The 19,464-nt window shown below is 45.3% G+C and overlaps 1 protein-coding gene across 4 annotated transcripts in view; it reads left to right on the top strand.

The window, feature by feature from the left end:
• The window catches only part of tox (thymocyte selection-associated high mobility group box), a 255,159-nt gene that overhangs the window by 177,601 nt on the left and 58,094 nt on the right, over positions 1–19,464 (top strand). For 2 of the 4 annotated variants that reach the window (XM_078217079.1, XM_078217080.1), the window contains exon 4: positions 14,429–14,563. The exons of the other annotated variants lie outside the window; for them this stretch is intronic. In XM_078217079.1, coding sequence (XP_078073205.1) covers positions 14,429–14,563 — 135 coding nt within the window. The remainder of the gene's footprint in view (positions 1–14,428; positions 14,564–19,464) is intronic. 4 annotated transcript variants of the gene reach the window in all.

Genomic DNA, 19,464 nt, shown 5'->3' with positions numbered 1-19,464 from the left:
TGATGCCTGCATTTCAATTAACAGGGGTGGCTTATCCATGCATTGTGATGTCTGCTCTCCGTTCCAGCAGCTTCCCAATTTAGCCGCCAACATGCAATTCTATTAGTGGTTGCATCAGTGCCGCAAAGATTTCCCCCACTTTAGTGCAGCCATTACATGAAATGTTTGCAACGTACACAATTGGATTATTTAATTTTTGGCCGTTATACCATTAAATAACAATTACTGCTTGAGACTGGTGAAAGAGGCATTATTATAGCTGTGTGTGATTGTTCAGTTTTCTGTCATTCTCACTAATTAATTTGTGCTTCACAAAATCACCCCACAGGAAAATTGTGCACAGCTGCTGTATTGATTGACAGTTTTTAAAATTTGTAAAAAAAACATTGTAAACTCATTGAATCCAAAAGAGGAGAATTTACCCCCACGCCTTCCTTTCCCCCAACTCCGCACTCTCCTGTTTCCCTCCCCCCTCCCCCCCCCAGCCAACCATCTTTCTTGGCTGTCCTCATTAAAAATAATGACAAAACTCTATTAAATATAGATGTTCAGGTCAAATTCTCCTGACAGTAATCTACTCACAAGAACTGTTTGCTCAAGGATCAAATCAACTGATATTTTGGAATACTATTTGATTTTTAAAAAATTAAATTATAGATGCCAATTTTGCATTATTTTATGCTGATTTTGAATTACTTTCAGAGGATCAATTGAGCTTGAGAAAGAGATGGTGAGCTAAACAGTTATAATTCAAGGGACAGTAATGTTACAGACACGAGGGGGATTAATTTAAACAGCTCTGATTTCTCCTATCACTGCCTGTCCATAAACAGAATAGTGATTCTGATTTCTATTTCCCCCTTTGTAAGTCGTGGTAAATTTTCTCCAACCCTTTAGCTTGGAATCGTCCAAACCTCTATTAATAATCCCACAGCAAACTTGAGATAAGATAAAATAAGAGGGTTGGTTTATTGCACACACACTCAAAACACAAGAAAGGGGTTTCACAACATCTGCCCCTTTTGCACTCAAAAAATAAAAGAGGGATAAGCTAAAGAAAGGGGTACAAGGCAAAGACCACAATTAAAAGTAAGAGTTATAGTTTGACGTAGGTCCAGAGTCAAAAATTAACAGTCCAATGGAAAATTCCTCCAGAGGGTAGCAGGCTAACAGTTGTGGTGTGATCCATCTTTCCTGATACGAGAATTTCCACAATGGAAGAAAGCACAAAAATAGAGTTGAATTAAAGTTAAAGTTTAAAGTTTTATTTATTAGTCACAAGTAAGGCTTACATTAACACTGCAATGAAGTTACTGTGAAATTCCCCTATCCTCAAAACACAAGAAAGGGGTTTCGCAACATCTGCCCCTTTTGCACACATATAAGAAAAGAGGGATAAGCAAAAGAAAGGGGTACAAGGCAACTTGTACAACTAATTGAGGAATTAGTTGAATTAATTGGAGGCAGAAATACAGAACTTGCAATGTTCCAATTGTTCGCAGTGTAGATGAGAACCAGGCAATTTGGGGAGGCAGTGGCATAGTGGTATTGTCACTGGACTGGTAATCCAGAGACCCAGGGTAATGCCCTGGGGGCCTGAGTTCAAATCCCACCATGGCAGATGGTGAAATCTGAATTCAATAGAAGATTGGAATTAAAAGTCCAATAATGACCATGAAACTACTGTCAATTGTTGTAAAAATCCATCTGGTTCACTAATGTCCTTCAGAGAAGGAAATCTGCCATCCTTACCTGATCTGGCCTATACGCAACTCTAGATCCACAGCAATGTGGTTGACTCTCAAATCCATCTGAAATAGAGGGCAGTTAGGGATGGGCAATAAATGCTGGCCCAGCCAGCGATGCCCACATCCTTTAGAATATAAAAAAAATTCCCTGGACAGAGTTTTTTCTGCTGTTATCTGCTCGATATTAAAATGGTAGATTGCCTGGTTTCAGTTCTGCATGGCAATATTCAGCTTCTAGCAGCTTGGGGAAGATCATGTGACAAACCTCCCCCTCCTTCTCCTGGGTTTTGGATGAAGAATGTATTTCCCAAAGTCTGAAATCTTGATTTGATTTGACTTATTATTGTCACATGTATTAGTATACAGTGAAAAGTATTGTTTTTTGTGTGCTATTCAGACAAAGCATACTATACATATAGAAGGAAAGGAGACGGCGCAGAATGTCGTGTTACAGTCGTAGCTGGGTGTAGAGAACTTAAAATGAGGTAGGTCCATTCAAAAGTCTGGCAGCAGCAGGGCAGAAGTTGTTCTTGAGTCGATTGGTATGTGACCTCAGACTTTTGCATCTTTTTCTCGTGGAAGAAGGTGGAAGAGAGAATGTTCGAGGTGCATGGGGTCCTTGGGATCTTGTGGTACATAATAGTGGAGTCAGACATAGCAGCCAGGAATTTAATGGCTCGCCCTGCCCATTGATCAGCCTCTCACCAGAAATGGGCTGAAAAAATTACCTCAATTCACTTAAATGTTAATTTATATGGACGGAATTCTCCCAAAAAAATTCTAAATGTCGAATTTGCGGGAAAACTGGAGTAATTTACGATGGTTTTTTTCAGTGGGAGTTCACACTAGAATCTGCCACACTCTGTGCAATGCAGAGGCCACCAGCATGAGTATCATTAGATTTCAGGGGGCAGGCGCAGTGGCCCCACACTGTCAGCCATCCATTTCCTGGCCAGTTCAATCCCCACAGTGCTGCCCCCCTCAACCCCCCCACGGCTCGATCGCTGCCCCCTCAACCATTCCAGGCACCTCCCCATTCCGGAGTGCCCTGATCTCCAGACCCCCCCCCCCCACTCTAGGGACGACCTCCCCCCTCCCGCAGCGCAGACCCCCCAGGAGGCACCCCCCACCCACTGGGAGGCACCCTCCACTCCCCCAGCTGACCACCCCCCCCCCCCCCCCACTCCCAGCTGATCATCCCCGAGCCCACGCCAATCGCTGGCCTCCCTCCTGCCCCACCGATCCCAAAGCAGAGTGGCAGCGGGACCCCCCCCGACCCCCACTGATTGCCCATAGGCCTTGCCCCTTGGCATTTCCTATGCCCGATGGGCAGTGCCAAGGTACCCCCTGGGTGGACACCAACCCCCCACCGCCCGACCCCCTGGGGGGGGGGCGCCGATTGTCCCCCTTCTCTACAGCGGGGTCATCCTGATAGTTCCCCGAAGGTGGGGAGCTACTGTAAAGCCCCCTTGTGTGAAACATTCTGGCAGGTGGGACACGCTAGTGGGCCTGAAGAATTCAGTCCCGGGCCTGCCAATTACATTAAAACCAGATTTAAATTAGATTAAAATGACATACCTGGTCTTCCTGTCGGTTTCCAGCGCAGAGCTGATGGCGGCAGAAATCCAACACTGGGTGATGTGCTCGTGGCAGGAACGGGACTGCTGCGCAAGCCTGGCCAGAAGATTCTTCTCCCCGCCCCTGCTGTGCTAAAAAATGAGCATGGCAGGGTGGGAGAATCGCCCCCTATGTCTTTAATGAGCCCAGTGCTGCTTCATCCGGGCTCACTTTGACTCCATAGCCTCGCCGGGAGAGGTTTTCTCCGGTGAGGAAAACACCTACTCCCCATGAAGGGGGAGCAGTCATGTTGGCCTCACCGTTGGAACTGGAGGCCATTGAGGCCCCCAAGGGAGGCCAAGGGCAAGGGGGGGCCCTTGGGTAATGCCAGCCTGGCACCTTGGTAATTCCCCCGGAAGTGCCGGGGAGGGGCTTATTGGGGTGGGGCCAGGGGGCAGGGCCCAAGAGGGAGTATGGGGAGCTGGAGGGGACAGGGCCATGGGAGGCGGGGACAGGCAGCGGCAGCCTAATCACAGAAAGGGGGGTCCCACTGCTACTCTTCGGGCGATCGGATTACAGGGGGACAGGGGCACAATCGGCCTGGGGGGGGGTGCGATGGGGGCTATGTGCCCGTGCAGTGTGAGAGAGGCTTGTGACCTGCCATGGACCCCTGCGATTGTAGTGGTGGGGGGAGCATTTGTGACGCTAGATTCAACAGCAGAGGCCTGACAGCTCTCTCTGTCAGACCCCTACTGTTGAAATTGCACATGTGCCGACACAGATGTTTACGCATATGCAGTAGTTCCCTCTGCAGGCTGGCTGACGAATTAAGCCCAGCCCGCTGCCTGCAACAGCTAGAAGTGGTCTAAGTCCGTAAGATTGGGCGTGAAAATGTGCCCAACAAATGCATCAGGAACTCTCTCATTTTCATGCTAGCTAGACACTTTGAATCATTCTCGTAAAATTCCACCCACTGTCTCCATTGAACAGAGCTCTGCCTTCGAAATGTGAAAGGACATCAGTGTATTTCTTCGGAATTATTTTGTCAGTGATCACAGGAAGGCATTAGCACCTCTTTAAAAATAACAAAGTCACTGCTGGTTTTCTGCAAGTTAGAAATTCCTCTGGTATGAGTTATAGCTAGTCATGTCCAACCTTGTCCATTTTTAAATAAAATAATAATTTTATAGAGTAGCCAGGTTGATGTAGATATATATTCTTTCTTGTCCTTTGACTAGGCCAATTAAGTTGAAGGGCAAGTTGCTTTTCATGCCAATATATTTGATGGAATTCATATTCACATTCAAAGCATTCTTTCTCTGATGTGAGTTGTTTTACTCAGACGTGTGAGCAATTAATAAGTGAGTTTTAATAACATAAGGAGTTTGGCTGTCTGTTCCTAACTATGTTTTTAACTCCTCCCCAACCGCTCCCATTCATTGGGAATCGTGCAGGAAGGAGGGTGAGATGGTTGAGGGGTTCCCGTTATGGTACTGTTTCTCCACCCCGCCACTTTCTCATACCTGACTGGAGGCATGGGAAAATCAATGTCCTAGAAGAGATGGAAGCTTAATTTAAGATGCAGTGTCAAGTCCTGGTGATATCTTCAAGATGAATATTTTAACTGCAGCCCAACAATGGTTCACAAGGGTCTCTGCATGGCCTGCAAGCGTATGTAGCAAGGCAACTGGACGGTACACCAGCCCCTTCAGCTCCTGTAGTCCCGATTCCTATCTGGATTAAAATCAAGCTTCTACTTTCAACTCCTATGCAGCTCCTATGTTATTCTTCTGTGAAATGCCCTGGGATAATTTTCTACTGTGATATAAATGCAAATGTTGTGTTTATTAATCACCTCAGTAACCTCTCAGTTAGGCCTTGTTACCCTGGGTTCTTATATTTTGAGTGTTCTTTCCCAAAACTATTTTAAATACATTGATTTTTAATTACTTTTGTCAGTATTTTAATTAGTGTGTCCCCAACATGTCTTTTGATCCTGCCATCTCCCTGGAGTGGCCTTCTGTTCAGTGCAATTCATTACTTTGTAATCTCAAGCCTATGGCATTCGCTACAGGTTAGAAAAATGATTTAATACTGCATTTTCGTGTGAATGAAAATTAACTGATAACTGTATAAGGTGTATAGATGGTAGTCTGTAGTCGAAAAATAGAAGAACTCTTATGAAAGACAGAGGCTTCAGGTGGAATGCTCCCATTTTGGACTAAATCTTGTGCTGGAAGCAGAAAGGTAGAGTGTTTCTCACTGCTGAGGCCAATATATTCCAACCCAACTATGTTAATTATGCAACTGGAGGGTTTAGCGTTGTATTCCGTGGCAAGGCGCGTATGATGGTGTGAGTCCATTATAGTTGGGTACCTATTTGAAAAGGCGCCCAGCATCACTAACCCGCCACTGAAGAAAGAAGATTGCTCTCCTGAAGAAAAAAGATGGATCTCCAGGAACACTCTAAGGCTGGAAGATGAGCCTTCGATGAAAGCTCCACCTTAGATGCTCCCCTAACCCACTGATGCAGTGTTCTGTGGTCCAGGATTGATGGCTACCTCCATCCTGAACTCCGGAGGAGGCCCCAGGCATCGTTCAGGCGAGGCCTGACCTCTGCATGCCAAGTGTGTTGATGAAGGTAGGGCAGTTGATGTCATATACATGGATTTTAGTAAGGCGTTTGATAAGGTCCCCCATGGTCGGCTTATGATGAAAGTGAGGAGGTGTGGGATAGAGGGAAAGTTGGCCGATTGGATAGGTAACTGGCTGTCTGACCGAAGACAGAGGGTGGTGGTCGATGGAAAATTTTCGGATTGGAGGCAGGTTGCTAGCGGTGTGCCGCAGGGATCAGTGCTTGGTCCTCTGCTCTTTGTGATTTTTATTAATGACTTAGAGGAGCGGGCTGAAGGGTGGATCAGTAAATTTGCTGATGACACCAAGATTGGTGGAGCAGTGGATGAGGTGGAGGGCTGTTGTAGGCTGCAAAGAGACATAGATAGGATGCAAAGCTGGGCTGAAAAATGGCAAATGGAGTTTAACCCTGATAAATGTGAGGTGATTCATTTTGGTAGGACTAATTTAAATGTGGATTACAGGGTCAAAGGTAGGGTTCTGAAGACTGTGGAGGAACAGAGAGAGCTTGGGGTCCATATCCACAGATCTCTAAAGGTTGCCAGTCAAGTGGATAGAGCTGTGAAGAAGGCCTATAGTGTGTTAGCTTTTATTAACAGGGGGTTGGAGTTTAAGAGCCGTGGGGTTATGCTGCAACTGTACAGGACCTTGGTGAGACCACATTTGGAATATTGTGTGCAGTTCTGGTCACCTCACTATAGGAAGGATGTGGAAGCGCTGGAAGGAGTGCAGAGGAGATTTTCCAGGATGCTGCCTGGTTTGGAGGGTAGGTCATATGAGGAAAGGTTGAGGGAGCTAGGGCTGTTCTCTCTGGAGCGGAGGAGGCTGAGGGGAGACTTAATAGAGGTGTATAAAATGATGAAGGGGATAGATAGAGTGAACGTTCAAAGACTATTTCCTCGGGTGGATGGAGCTATTACAAGGGGGCATAACTATAGGGTTCGTGGTGGGAGATACAGGACGGATATCAGAGGTATGTTCTTTACGCAGAGAGTGGTTGGGGTGTGGAATGGACTGCCTGCAGTGATAGTGGAGTCAGACACTTTAGAAACATTTAAGCGGTTATTGGATAGGCACATGGAGCACACCAGGATGGTAGGGAGTGGGATAGCTTGATCTTGGTTTCAGATAAAGCTCGGCACAACATCGTGGGCCGAAGGGCCTGTTCTGTGCTGTACTGTTCTATGTTCTATGTTGTTCCAGATGTGTTCTGGATCGGCGTGTTTTCCCGCTGGCATTATGGAGAATCAGGCATGGGCGGAAGATTCCTTTTGAGCTGCCTTCTGCATTCCAGTAGAGGGATTCAACTAAGTTCCACACTGGCCTCCAGTGGGTTTCTTGATCTGCCATGGCAGGCACCAGCTGAAGATCCTGTAGGAAATTCACATCAGCGTAAAACCGACCTTTGGACCGCTGCCAAAATCTTTCTCTCCCTCCCACCTGTCATTGAACCCATCGGTGGGACCGAAAATTGCCAGCTTTTTATTGTGTTTTACTGTTAGGTAATAAGCAAATTAGAACCCTCACTCAATGGAGTTGATCTGGAATTAATGCAGTACAATAAAACAGGTTATAACAAGTCAGCAGGCCATTTTACATCTCTCTTCATTTTTATTTCGAGTATCCAATTTTTTGGGATGTTATATGCTGTAGTAAATCTGCTTAAGTTATTTCAGTCTTATTTTTAATATTTTATAATATTTCAGATGCCTTGCAGTTATTTTTCTTTGATCATTATAAAACTTGAACCTGGTTGCACTTTTTTTCTACTCGATATTGTTGAGTTATGAGGATCTGCGCGGTGTGGTGAGCCAAAGCTTTGGGTGGGATTTTCTGGTCCAGTCCAGGGCAGGAACCGTCACGGGCAGGAACAGAAAATTTGGTGAGGTGGGCAATAGCCCATTAACTTTCAATGGGACTGGAAAACCCTGGCCATGAGCGGAACTGGAAAATTCTGGCCTTTTGATTTCCTGCACTTTGAGGAATTTCCATCCTTCTAATAATAGCAGCAACAACTTCTATTTAACCAGCACATTTAACATAATATAATGTCACAGGGAGCATTATAAATGAGAAACAGACACCTAGCTGCATCTGCTGATATTAAGGCAGATGCCTAAAAACGCGGTCAATGAGGTAGGTTTAAAGGGGTCTCTTAAAGGTAGAAAGACAGGTAAAGAGGCAGAGAGGTCTTGGGTGGGAATTCCAGTGCTTTGGGCCTAGACAGTAAATGTGGAACAATTAAAATCAGGGGTGAGGTATTTAAGAAGGCATTAGATGATTATTTCAATAAAAACAGTGTGTAGGAATATGGGGAAAAGGCAGGAGAATGTCACTAAGTCATGATGCTCATTTGAATAGCCAGTGCGGACACGATGGGCCAAATGATCTCCTGCACTGTAACAATTCTTTGATTCTGTGACTAGGCTTTAACCTGATAGTGCCCACACATTGAAGTGTTTAACAAATACTTAATAACACTTGATAACAACACCTAATGATGCCATTGAAAAGTTTCTTTTTAAAATTACTATGTTACTGAAAATATTTAGATTTGATTTGATTTACTATTGTCATGTGTATTAGTATAAGTGAAAAGTATTGTTTCTTGCATGCTATACGCACAACATAGAGAAGGAAAGGAGGGAGTACAGAAAATAGTGTTATAATCATAGCTAGGGCGTAGAGAAAGATCAACTTAATGCGAGGTAGGTCCATTCAAAAGCCTGATGGCAGCAGGGAAAAAGCTGTTCTTGAGTCAGTTGGTACGTGTCTTCAGACTTTATTATCTTTTTCCCGACGGAAGAAGGTGGAAGAAGGTATGTCCGGGGTGCGAGGCATTCTTGATGAAGCTGGCTGCTTTTCTGAGGCAGCGGGAAGCGTACTCAGAGTCAATGGATGGGAGGTTGGTTTGCGTGATGGACTGGGCTTTGTTCATGACCCTTTGTAGTTTCTTGTGGTCTTGGACAGAGCAGGACCCATACCAAACTGTGATACAACCAGAAAGAATGCTTTCTACAGTGCATCTGTAAAAATCTGTGAGGGTCATAGCGGACATGCCAAATTTCCATAGCCTCCTGAGCAAGTAGAGACGTTGGTGGGCTTTCTTATCGATCGCGTCGGCATGGAGGGACCAGGACAGTTGTTGGTGAACTGGACACCTAGAAACTTGAAGCTCGCAACCATTTCCACTTCATCCCCATTGATGTAGACAGGGGCATGTACTCCACTACGCATCCTTAAGTCAATGTCTATCTCCTTCGTTTTGTTGACATTGAGGGAGAGATTATTGTCACCGCACCAGTTCACCAGATTCTCTATCTCATTCCTGTACTCTGTCTCATCATTGTTTGAAATCCAACCCACGACAGTGGTGTCGTCAACAAACTTGAAAATCGAATTGGAGGGGAATTTGGCCACACAGTCATAGGTGTATAAGGAGTATAGTAAGGGGCTGAGTACACAGCCTTGTGGGGCACTGGTGTTGAGGATGATTGTGGGGGAGGTGTTTTTACATATCCTTACTGATTGTGGTCTGTGGGTTAGGAAGTTCAGGATCCAGTCGCAGTGGGAGGAGCAGAGCAGGAATCAATGTCTTAAATTTATGGTTTGTATTTAATACTGCTAGTCTGCCCTTATTTAGTCCTTGACTTCCAATTCTGTGATTAAGAACCTTGGGAGTTGGGGAGAGTGCAAGCCAGTAGAGCCGGTACTAAACTGCATACCCCAGAAATCAATCTGCTCGGAAAATGTGAAAGTATTCTGAGCAAGTATCGTCAGGAGGAATGGTTTTGAATAGTTAAGCAATAATGAGCTCCTATCTGATTGACAGAAACACTACTTTTACTGGTCAGCCATGGGCCCACAACATTTAATCTCCTTGTGCCATAATTTGTACATATATCCGGGTTCACTATGATTACTTGGAACATTCTGAAACAGTTTTATTTCGCTGTAAGAGTATTGTCATTATTGACTAGGCCTGTCAGCTTTCAAATTTGGATTATTGAAGAATATTGCACAGGCAGTGTGCGTTACCTGAGCACAGTAAACAAATTATTAAAGGGCATCTGAGTAAGTTATAGACTTTAACTATAGTCCTGGCTTCCATTAAAACATTATCCTGCAGAAATGTGAACCAGATCAGCAGACAGCCAGTAAAATAGAAAACCAGAAAGGCATACAGCATCTCTTCAATTAAATAACCATGTTGAACGTTAATCTAAAATATAGTTACATACATCTGCATATGAATAAAGCCTGGTATTGAAAGCTTCTCAGCACCCGGGCACTGCCAAAGTCCCATAATCTTTAATTTTCTCTTTATCCCCTAACATGGTTAACTTGTAATTGATATTAAAGGTGACCATGCTACTTTTTTTCAGGGATATTTGGAAAGGGTGGGGGCGATTCTCCCAAAGGTGCTGAATGGGTGGGAAAACTATTCTAGATCATGACTGTTTTCTCAGTTCAACTTCACACTCGAATCTCCACACTCTGTGCACTGCAGAAGTCCCAATCGTGAATCTCATTGAAAACCCGGGGGGGCGGGACCTATTCACACCAGAGTTTGACAGTTCTGGAACTCTGCGCATGCGCAGTGGCCCCAAACTGTCAAACTCCCGTTTGCTGGCCAGCTCAATCGCTGGCCATCCCGGGACCCCTCCAGTGCTGTCCCTCCATCCCCTCCCCCCCCAACCCGATCGCGGCCCCCACAACAATTCCCGGGCCAGCCCTGATACCCCCCACCCCAGAGCGCCCCGATGATCAGCCCCCCACACCCAGCAGTGGTGATCCCCCCTCACCCCGGCAGACCCTGCCACTGATCCCCCCCCCCCCCGGGTCAGACCCCACCCCCTCCCCTGGGAGGCAGCCCCCCCCCCGCCCACCCCAGCCCAGACCGATCCCCATGCAAAGTGGCAGCGGGACTGCCCCACCTCCACCGATTGCCCCTAGGCCCCACCCACAATAGGCTCCGCCCCCTTGGCACTGCCCAATGCCTGATGAACAGTGTCAAGGTGCCCCTGGGCATAGGCACTTTGCCCCTTGGGCAGTGGTGGGGGCACAGGCTGGCACTGCCAGGGTGCCCATGCCCAGGGGACACCCGATTGCCCCCCCTTCATTCCAGCGGGGTCTCCCACTAGTTCCTCGAACGTGGGGAGCTACTCTAAACCCCGCCAGAATGAGGTATTCCTGGGCTGTGGGTGATTCAGTCGGGACCGGCAAGTTCCCAATAATGAAATACTAAACATATTTTAACTACATTAAAAAAAGATTCAAATGATCTACCTGTCTTCCCGTCAGTTTCCAGCATGGTCTGGTCTCCGACTGTTCTCTGGCTCTGGGAGATGTGCATGCGTTCCTGACGCATGCGCAAATCCCGAAACAAGGCCGGTGACGCACATCTCCCAGCCCGACCCGCCAGAAAAGTTGTGGGTCGTAATGGGAGAATTGCCCCCAGTGGGTTTTCTGGTGTTGGATATAATGAATACTTGTCCTTAGGAATTTAACACTCTCATCCCTTTTTAGCAATCATCGGAACTGAGTAATTCCAGGCCACATTGATTCACTGATTCCCTACAGTGCAGAAGGAGGCCTTTCAGCCCATTGCAAAACACATGTCAGTATATTAAAGATATTTATCTGGATGGAATTAAGGTACATTGGTGGAGTAATTGCGACCACAATCCCACCCAGGCCTTTTCCCGTTAACCCATGCATTTACCCTGCTAATCCCCCTGACACGAAGGGGCAATTTAGCATGGCCAATCAACCTAACCTGAACATCTTTGGAGTGTGGGAGGAAACCGGAACATCCGGATGAAACCCACGCAGACACGGGGAGAACGTGCAGACTCTGCACAAAATAGTCACCCGAGGCCAGAATTGAACCAGGGTCACTGGCACTGTGAGGCAGCAGTGCTAACCACTGTGCCACCGTGTCACCCAATGTAACATATTACATAGTTAAATTCACAGTCGCAATTACTCCACATTACTCCACCAATGTACCTCAACTCCATCCGGATAAATATTTTTAATATCATGACATATGTTTCGACCTTCCACTCTGGCCAGCCTCGAGACCTTTTCAGTTTAATGCCAATTTATTAACAGTTCTGTATTATGAAGTTGACCCCACAAAGCTGCTCAAAGCTCAGATCACGTCAGACTCTTTCAGAGGCACTGTGAGCAATTTCTCTTGGAATTGAAGTCCATGTACCCAATGTACCGCTCAGTTGTAATGGTTCAGGAGTTTTGCTCACTGCCCCACACTTCCCTCTCATAGATAAAGTTTGTTTTTCAACAAATAGAACAGTTTTTTTTAAAGCAATCACAACAGTTTCTTCAATCTTGAAACAATGGAACTCTGTCTTTGTTGCTGACCTGCCGTATATCAGTTCGAACCACACGTGTGGGATTTAAAAGCCAATCACAATAACTGCCTTCTGAGAAGAAGTTGTCATTATATATTCGAGTAGTTAAACTGGTTATTTTTTTTGTCTCTCAAAAGATGGTAACATTCATTTAATAGCATACACTTTTTCAATTTCATGGTCGAATGCCCCCTTGATAAAGACTGAAATTATACAGTGAAAAATCAATGCAGTTTCAATGGATTTTGGAGAATTGAAAATTCAAAAAAGACAATTTCAGGTTTTTTCTTCTCATGGTTAAATTGCATAATATTAACAGGAGCTCACTTTTTTTGTCCATTTAAATTCAAATAGCTGGAGTTAAAACTTTTCAAACAATGTGTGTTGTGCTGGTAACTGCTTGCTTTTCATCTCAGCACAGAAGCTGTGCCAATTTCTTACATAATATAAGATATCCAGTTACAAACTTATGAGCCTATCGCCTCTTAAAAACAAGGGGGTGAGTTTTTAACCCATTTCCAAAGAATGAATAGGTTTGAACAATCATTGATCGTCAGTCATCACCAACTTCAATCTTCTCCCTGATCTTGATCTCCCCCCCCCCCCCCCCCCCGCCCGCAACCCCCCCCAAACAACTTCAGTCTTCTCCTGACTTGAGTCTCCCCCTATCCTCTATCTTGTCCCAACCTCAGTTTTCTCCCCAACATCGATCTTTTTATGATCTCAGAATGCCCCCTGACCTTGGTCTGGCCTTGATCTTCTCCACATCCTGGCTCTGGTCTAGTACCATGCACTTTCCTGCCATGTAGCCGCATTCTGTAAGGTGAGAAACCAGGTGGAAAAAGAAATCCTGTTGTTCATTTCAACAGGATGTCTGGGTTTTCCATCTGGAATTCTTCCCTCAGCCCAAATCTTCCGATCAGGATTGGAACCCTTACTTCGACCCTGATCAGACAGAAAAATACCCACTTATCTTCCTCTGATTTTTCTGGGCAATCTTCCAATGGAGGACGCTGCATAACTGACTGAGTGCAGAAAGCTACAGAGGGGGAAATGGAGAGAATCTGAGCAGAATCCACTCCCCATTTTATGGCACTAGCTCCCATATTATCCTCGATAAGTAAAGGATTGGATTCTTTGAAAAGCTGCAGAGAGAAGGTAAGTGGGTAAGGGGCCAAGGTGGGTGGGGAAAGGTGGTAGGTTGGGTGAGGAAATAGGGTGGTTGGGGGTAGGGTGGTGAAGTAACGGGCAGGGTGCCAGGTGGGCAAGTAGTTGGGTGGTAATTGGGTAGGGTGGCAAATGGGAAGGGTGACAGCATGACAGGTAAGTGAGGTGGTAGGATGCTAGGTAGGTAAGGAGGTAGATGGGGAATAAGTACATGGTCGGGGGTATTTGGGTTGGCTTAGGAGGGTTTGTCAGGTTAGGGACTAGTCAAGGCAGTCATTGGGGTGGAGAGTCGGAGTCAGGTTGTGGGTGATAGCTACGTCGGGGTGAGGGCTGTTGAGCCATGGAGGTTATGGGGGAACTCGGAAGTTGGTGGGCACTGGTCAGCTCAGGTTGAGGAGAGATCAGGGACTCGGAGAAATTGGGAATTTTGGGGTCAGGAAATAGTCACGGTGTGGTTGGAGAGTGAGGGAGATCAAGGTGTAGTCAGTGGGCTCAGTTTGAATGATTGGGAGGGTGGGAGAGGCTGTCAGTTGTATAGTTACCATGAGTTAGACTAGTTTTTTCTGTCTAACATTTACTGGGTAACAGTCAAGGTAAGTAATTCAAAAACAACCAAAGTCTCTGACCTTAACTCAGATCTGGAGACTTTCATGGAGGATTTAGGGAGCAGGGGAATTACCCATTGAAAGCTCAAACTTCTCAGGCAATTTCCACAGAATCCTTATGTTGGAACTTCCAAAGGGGCCCATTGCACATCTTGAGGGGTAAGTCTGTTCTCCCCCATCCAGCGACTGGAAGATCTGGGCCAAAAGGAAGTTGTGCAGTTTTGAAGACAAATTATATAGAATCACTCTATCAGCACACTTCCAAGTATCTTATATTGCTATGTGCAAATGAATCAATTACCAACCTTGCCCTTCTTTTTATTCTGCACCTTTCATGTAGGCAAATCAACGTAAACATAATGGCCCCAATTTTGACAGTCTCTATTTGATGGGAACAGGTTTCCAGCCATCGATCCATCCGTCAGCATTTTCAGTGGTGTCTTCGCATTGGCGGCCAGGCACCCACCTGTTTCAGGTAGCAGCCTATTTGTTATACGTTAACCAGCATCCTCTGATGTACATAGGGCCCAGGTGCAGTTTCAAAGTGCAAATAAGAGGAATGCGCGTTGCACAGGGTCCACCCCTTTATAAAAACATAATTATTAGAATGTGTTGCTGTTGTCAGCGTTGGCATTTATTGCCCATCCCTAATTGTTGCATACAACAGCCTGATACAACTGAGAGGCACGTTAGGCAAATTCACAAAGCAGTTAAAAGGACCATGCTAAGAGGAAGGTTTCCTTCAGACATTTTTGAACCATTTGGGTCTTAATGACAATCTGAAGCTTCATGGTCATTTTAGTTTTGCTATATTAGCTAGCATATTACCTTTTAGATCTCTTTGAATGAAAGATTTTGGGGAAAACAGTTGAAATTTTTAACAATATTTTTTATTCATTCGTGGGACATGGGCGTTGCTGGCTGGCCAGCATTTATTGCCCATCCCTAATTGCCCTTGTTCAGAAACAACCACATTGCTGTGGCTCTGGAGTCACATGTAGGCCAGACCAGATAAGGACGACAGATTTCCTTCTCTAAAAGACATTAGTGAACCAGATGGGTTTTTCCGACAATTGACAATGGTTTTATGGTCATCAGTAGATTCTTAATTCCAGATTTTTTTTATTGAATTCAATATTCCACCATCTGCCCTGGCGGGATTTGATACCAGGTCTCCAAAACATTAGCTGAGCTTCTGGACTAATAAGCTAGCAATGACACCACTTGGCCATCATCTCCCCACAATGTATACATGTTATCGCTTTTATAACTTCTCTTTTAACTTAGATGCAAAAGCACTCACTTGGCATTAAACATGTACTTTATAAAGCAGCAGTAAATGTTTTAATTTGAAAAATTAATGAGGGACCATTTCAGCCATTTCTGTAACAAGAGTAATCAATTTGTCTCAGTCTATTAAATCAATGCTATTATGTACTGCTTTCAGCAGCCATCATTGTTCAGCTCCTCCTGGCTGCATTGGTATATGCATTGGCTCTTCTAATCCCAACTTGGTCAGGCCTCAGTCCATTTGATGGTAGGGGTGTGATTTTATAATAGCAATTGAGGCAGCTGTTTCGACAGCCTATTTGTGTTGGCAGAGCAGCACGGTGGCACAGTGGTTAGCACTGCTGCCTCACAGCGCCAGGGACCCGGGTTTGATTCCTGGCTTGGGTCACTGTCCGTGCGAGGTCTGTTCGTTCTCCCCGTGTCTGCATGGGTTTCCTCTGGGTGCTCCAGTTTCCTCCCACAGTCCCAAAGATGTGATGGTTAGGTGCATTGGCCATGCTAAATTCTCCCTCAGTGTTCTGAACAGGCACCGGAGTGTGGCGACTAGGGGATTTTCACAGTAACTTCATGTGTTAATATAAGCTTACTTATGACTAATAAATAAACTTTTTTACTTTGGCATGGGCTCCAAGCTAAGCTGTGGCTATAGAATGAGGGCCAATAGCTCATTGCTTCTGCAAATCAGCCGGTTTCCATGCTGGGTCAAGTGACAGATCAGTGTAGGTGACCCTAAGATTTGGAAGGAGCCAAAAACAGGCCATCAGCTCCTCCTAGGCACAGGCAAAGTACAAATGGCACATTTCCTGCTTTGGTTTTTGAACAGCCTCCAGTAGTCACAGAATCATACAGCGCAGAAGAGGTCCTTCAGTCCATCAAGTCTGCAGCGACACGTGAGAAACGCCTGACCTCTAACCTAATCCCATTTGCCAGCACTTGTCCCATAGCTTTGAATATTATGATGTGCCAAGTGCTCATCCAGGTACTTGTTAAAGGATGTGAGGCAACTTGCCTCCATCACTCGCAGGCAATGCATTCCAGACCGTCACCAGCTTCTGGCTAAAAACGTCTTTGCTCACATCCCCCCAAAACCTCCTGCTCCTCACCTTGAACTTGTGTCCCCTGTGACTGACCCTTCAGCTAAGAGGAACAGCTGCGCCCTATCCACGCTGCACATGCCCCCCATAGTCTTGTACATCTCAATCAGACCGCCCCTCAGTCTTCTCTACTCCAATAAAAACAACCTAAGCCTACGCAACCTCTCTTCATAACTAAAATGTTCCATCCCCGGCAACGTCCTGGTGAATCTCCTCTGCACCCTCTCCAATGCAATCACATCCTTTCTATAATGTGGCGGCCAGAACTGCACACGGTACTCTAGCTCTGGCCTCACCAATGTTCTATACAACTCCAACATGACTTCGCTGCTTTTGTGATCTATGCCTCGATTGATAAAGGCAAGTGTCCCATATGCCTTTTTCACCACCCTACTAACATGCCCTTCTTCTTTCAGAGATCTATGGACAAACACAGCAAGATTCCTTGGTTTCACAGAACTTTCTAGTGTTATGTTGTTCATTGAATACTTCCTTGTCAAATTACTCCTTCCAAAGTGACCTCAGACCTTTCAGGGTTAAATTCCATCTGCCACTTATCTGCGCATCTGACCATCCGGTCTATATCTTCTTGTACCCCAGGACACTCAACCTCACTGTTAACCACCATTTCTTTAGTTAGGCCACTCGCCATCTGATACAAATGAGTGAGGCGTGAGCAATGTATGCCGCATGTATCTATAACTGAAAATTGCAGTTAGGGTCCTATAAATGACATAACAAATTGATTTGTCTAACAGATTTGATTGATTTTTCAAAGTAGTGTCAAGGGCCAGAATTTTTCGGCCATCCCGTCAGCAGGATTATCCAGCCCCGCCGACGGCAAACCCCCACCATGGGTTTCCCAGCAGCAAAATGGGAAACCCTGTTGACAGCGGTGGGACCAGAATTGTGGGTCACGTCCACCGTCGCTAAACATGTTGCAGGAGGGGCGGAAAACCCTGCCTCAGCTGTGTAGATAAAGGCAGTGCAGTTGATGTAGGCTACATAGATTTCAGTAAGGCTTTTGACAAGGTCCCTCATGGATCCGGTAAGAGCCCATGGGATCCAGGGGAATTTGGCAAATTGAATCCAAAATTAGCTTTGTGGCAGAGAGCAGAGAGCGATGGTCGAAGGTTGTTTTGTGACTGGAAGCCTGTGTCCAGTGGCGTTCTGCAGGGATCAATGCTGGGTCCATTGTTGTTAATAAGCTAAAGATGAATGTGGGGCGTATGATCAGTAAGTTCGCAGATGACATGAAAATTGGTGGCGTGGTAAATAGTGAGGAGGAAAGCCTTAGATTATAGGACAATATAGATGGGCTGGACAGATGGGCAGAATAGTAGCAAATGGAATTTAACCCATAAAGTGTGAGGTGAAGCATTTTGGAAGAACTAACAAAGCAAGGGAAAACATAGTGAACGGTTGGACGCTAGGAAATTCAGGGGACCAGAGGGACCTTGGGGTGCATGTCCAAAGATCCCTGAAGGCAGAAAGACAAGTAAATAAGATGGTTACAAAGGCATATAGGATAGTTGCCTTTATTAGCTGAGGCACAGAAGATAAGAGCAGGCTGCTATGACGGAGTTGTGTAAAATGCTTGTTAAACCACAGCTGGAGTATTGTGTGCAGTTCTGGTTGCCACACTGTAGGAAGGATGTGTTTGCACTAGAGAAAGTGCAGACAGAATTCACCAGAATGTTGCCTGGGCTAAAGTGTTTCAGCTATGAAGAGGGACTGGTTAGGCTGGGGTTATTTTCCTTCAAGCAGAGAAGACTGAGGGGGACCTTTATTGAGTGTACAAAAATATGAGGGACATGGATAGGTTAGATAGGAGGAAACTTTTCCTCTTAGTAGTGTGGTCAATAACCAGATTTAAGGGCAGGAGACTTAGAGGTGATTTGAGGAAAAACTATTTCACCCAAAAAGTGGTGGGAATCTGGAACTCATTGCCTGAAAGGGTGGTAGAGGCGGGAACCTTCACAGCATCTAATAAGCATTTAGATGAGCACTTGAAATGCCACAGCATACAAGGCTATGGATCAAGTGCTGAAAAATGGGATAAGAATAGTTAGGTGCTTGATGGCCGGCACAGACACAATGGGCTGAAGGGCTTCTTTCTGTGCTATAAAACTCAATGACTCTGTGCTTTGCATATTTAGGCAACTTTCTACCTATTTGAGGCAAGTAGACCATTCGCCCAAATATAGGCATATGTGAAAACTGCATCACAGATTTCACTTGCTGACTATCAATTTTTCAGGTAAGAAATTGCCATCTGACAGTTGGAAAACCCCTTTGCCTCCATTGATAAAGCTTAGCTTCTGGTGCTGGGGATGAAGGAGAAGGGAAGACTCAGCCCAAGTTTCCACTCCTGATTGTTACCCATTGATGCCACCCTGCTAGGAGATGTATGGGTATCAGGTAAGAAGAGAATTAGGCTCATACCCAGAATGGTCTGACAACATTCATTGTCCAGACTCGAACATAAAAATATTTGATTTGGTAAGATACCAAGGGGCATCCAGTATCCATAGCACCATACCCCAACGGTTGAAAGAGAAGAGGGGAGAATATGAAAAAGATTCATTATTGTTGAATGAATCCATTTCAAAATGTATCTCTTTTGTTAAATGGAGGTTAGAGCATCGAAGACATAATTCGCAAGGTGAAAAATTTTGTAGTGTAACAGATAACTGAAATGCAATCTTATAGTTTAAACTACCTCCCTTTCAAGTATTGCAGTGACATTATTATCTATAACCACATGCAGAATGCAGCTTGACGAACCATCAAATATTCACTGAACTGGAAAGTTTTACTATTGTCATTGCCAGTACTAAATAGTTAGCAGCATGTAAATACAGCTTTAGACTGTAGTTACATTAAATTCCAACAGTGTATATCAGTAGCCCTGGGGATCACACTCACCACTGCTCTGTGTCAAGTGGTGACAGCCAGGGGTAAATGGGAAGGCTTCAGGGACACCTCACTT

Source organism: Mustelus asterias, chromosome 7, assembly GCF_964213995.1.
Source record: "Mustelus asterias chromosome 7, sMusAst1.hap1.1, whole genome shotgun sequence".
NCBI lineage: Eukaryota > Metazoa > Chordata > Chondrichthyes > Carcharhiniformes > Triakidae > Mustelus > Mustelus asterias.
The sequence above is the reverse complement of the archived record's forward strand: the minus strand, read 5'-3'. Positions and strand labels throughout refer to the sequence as shown.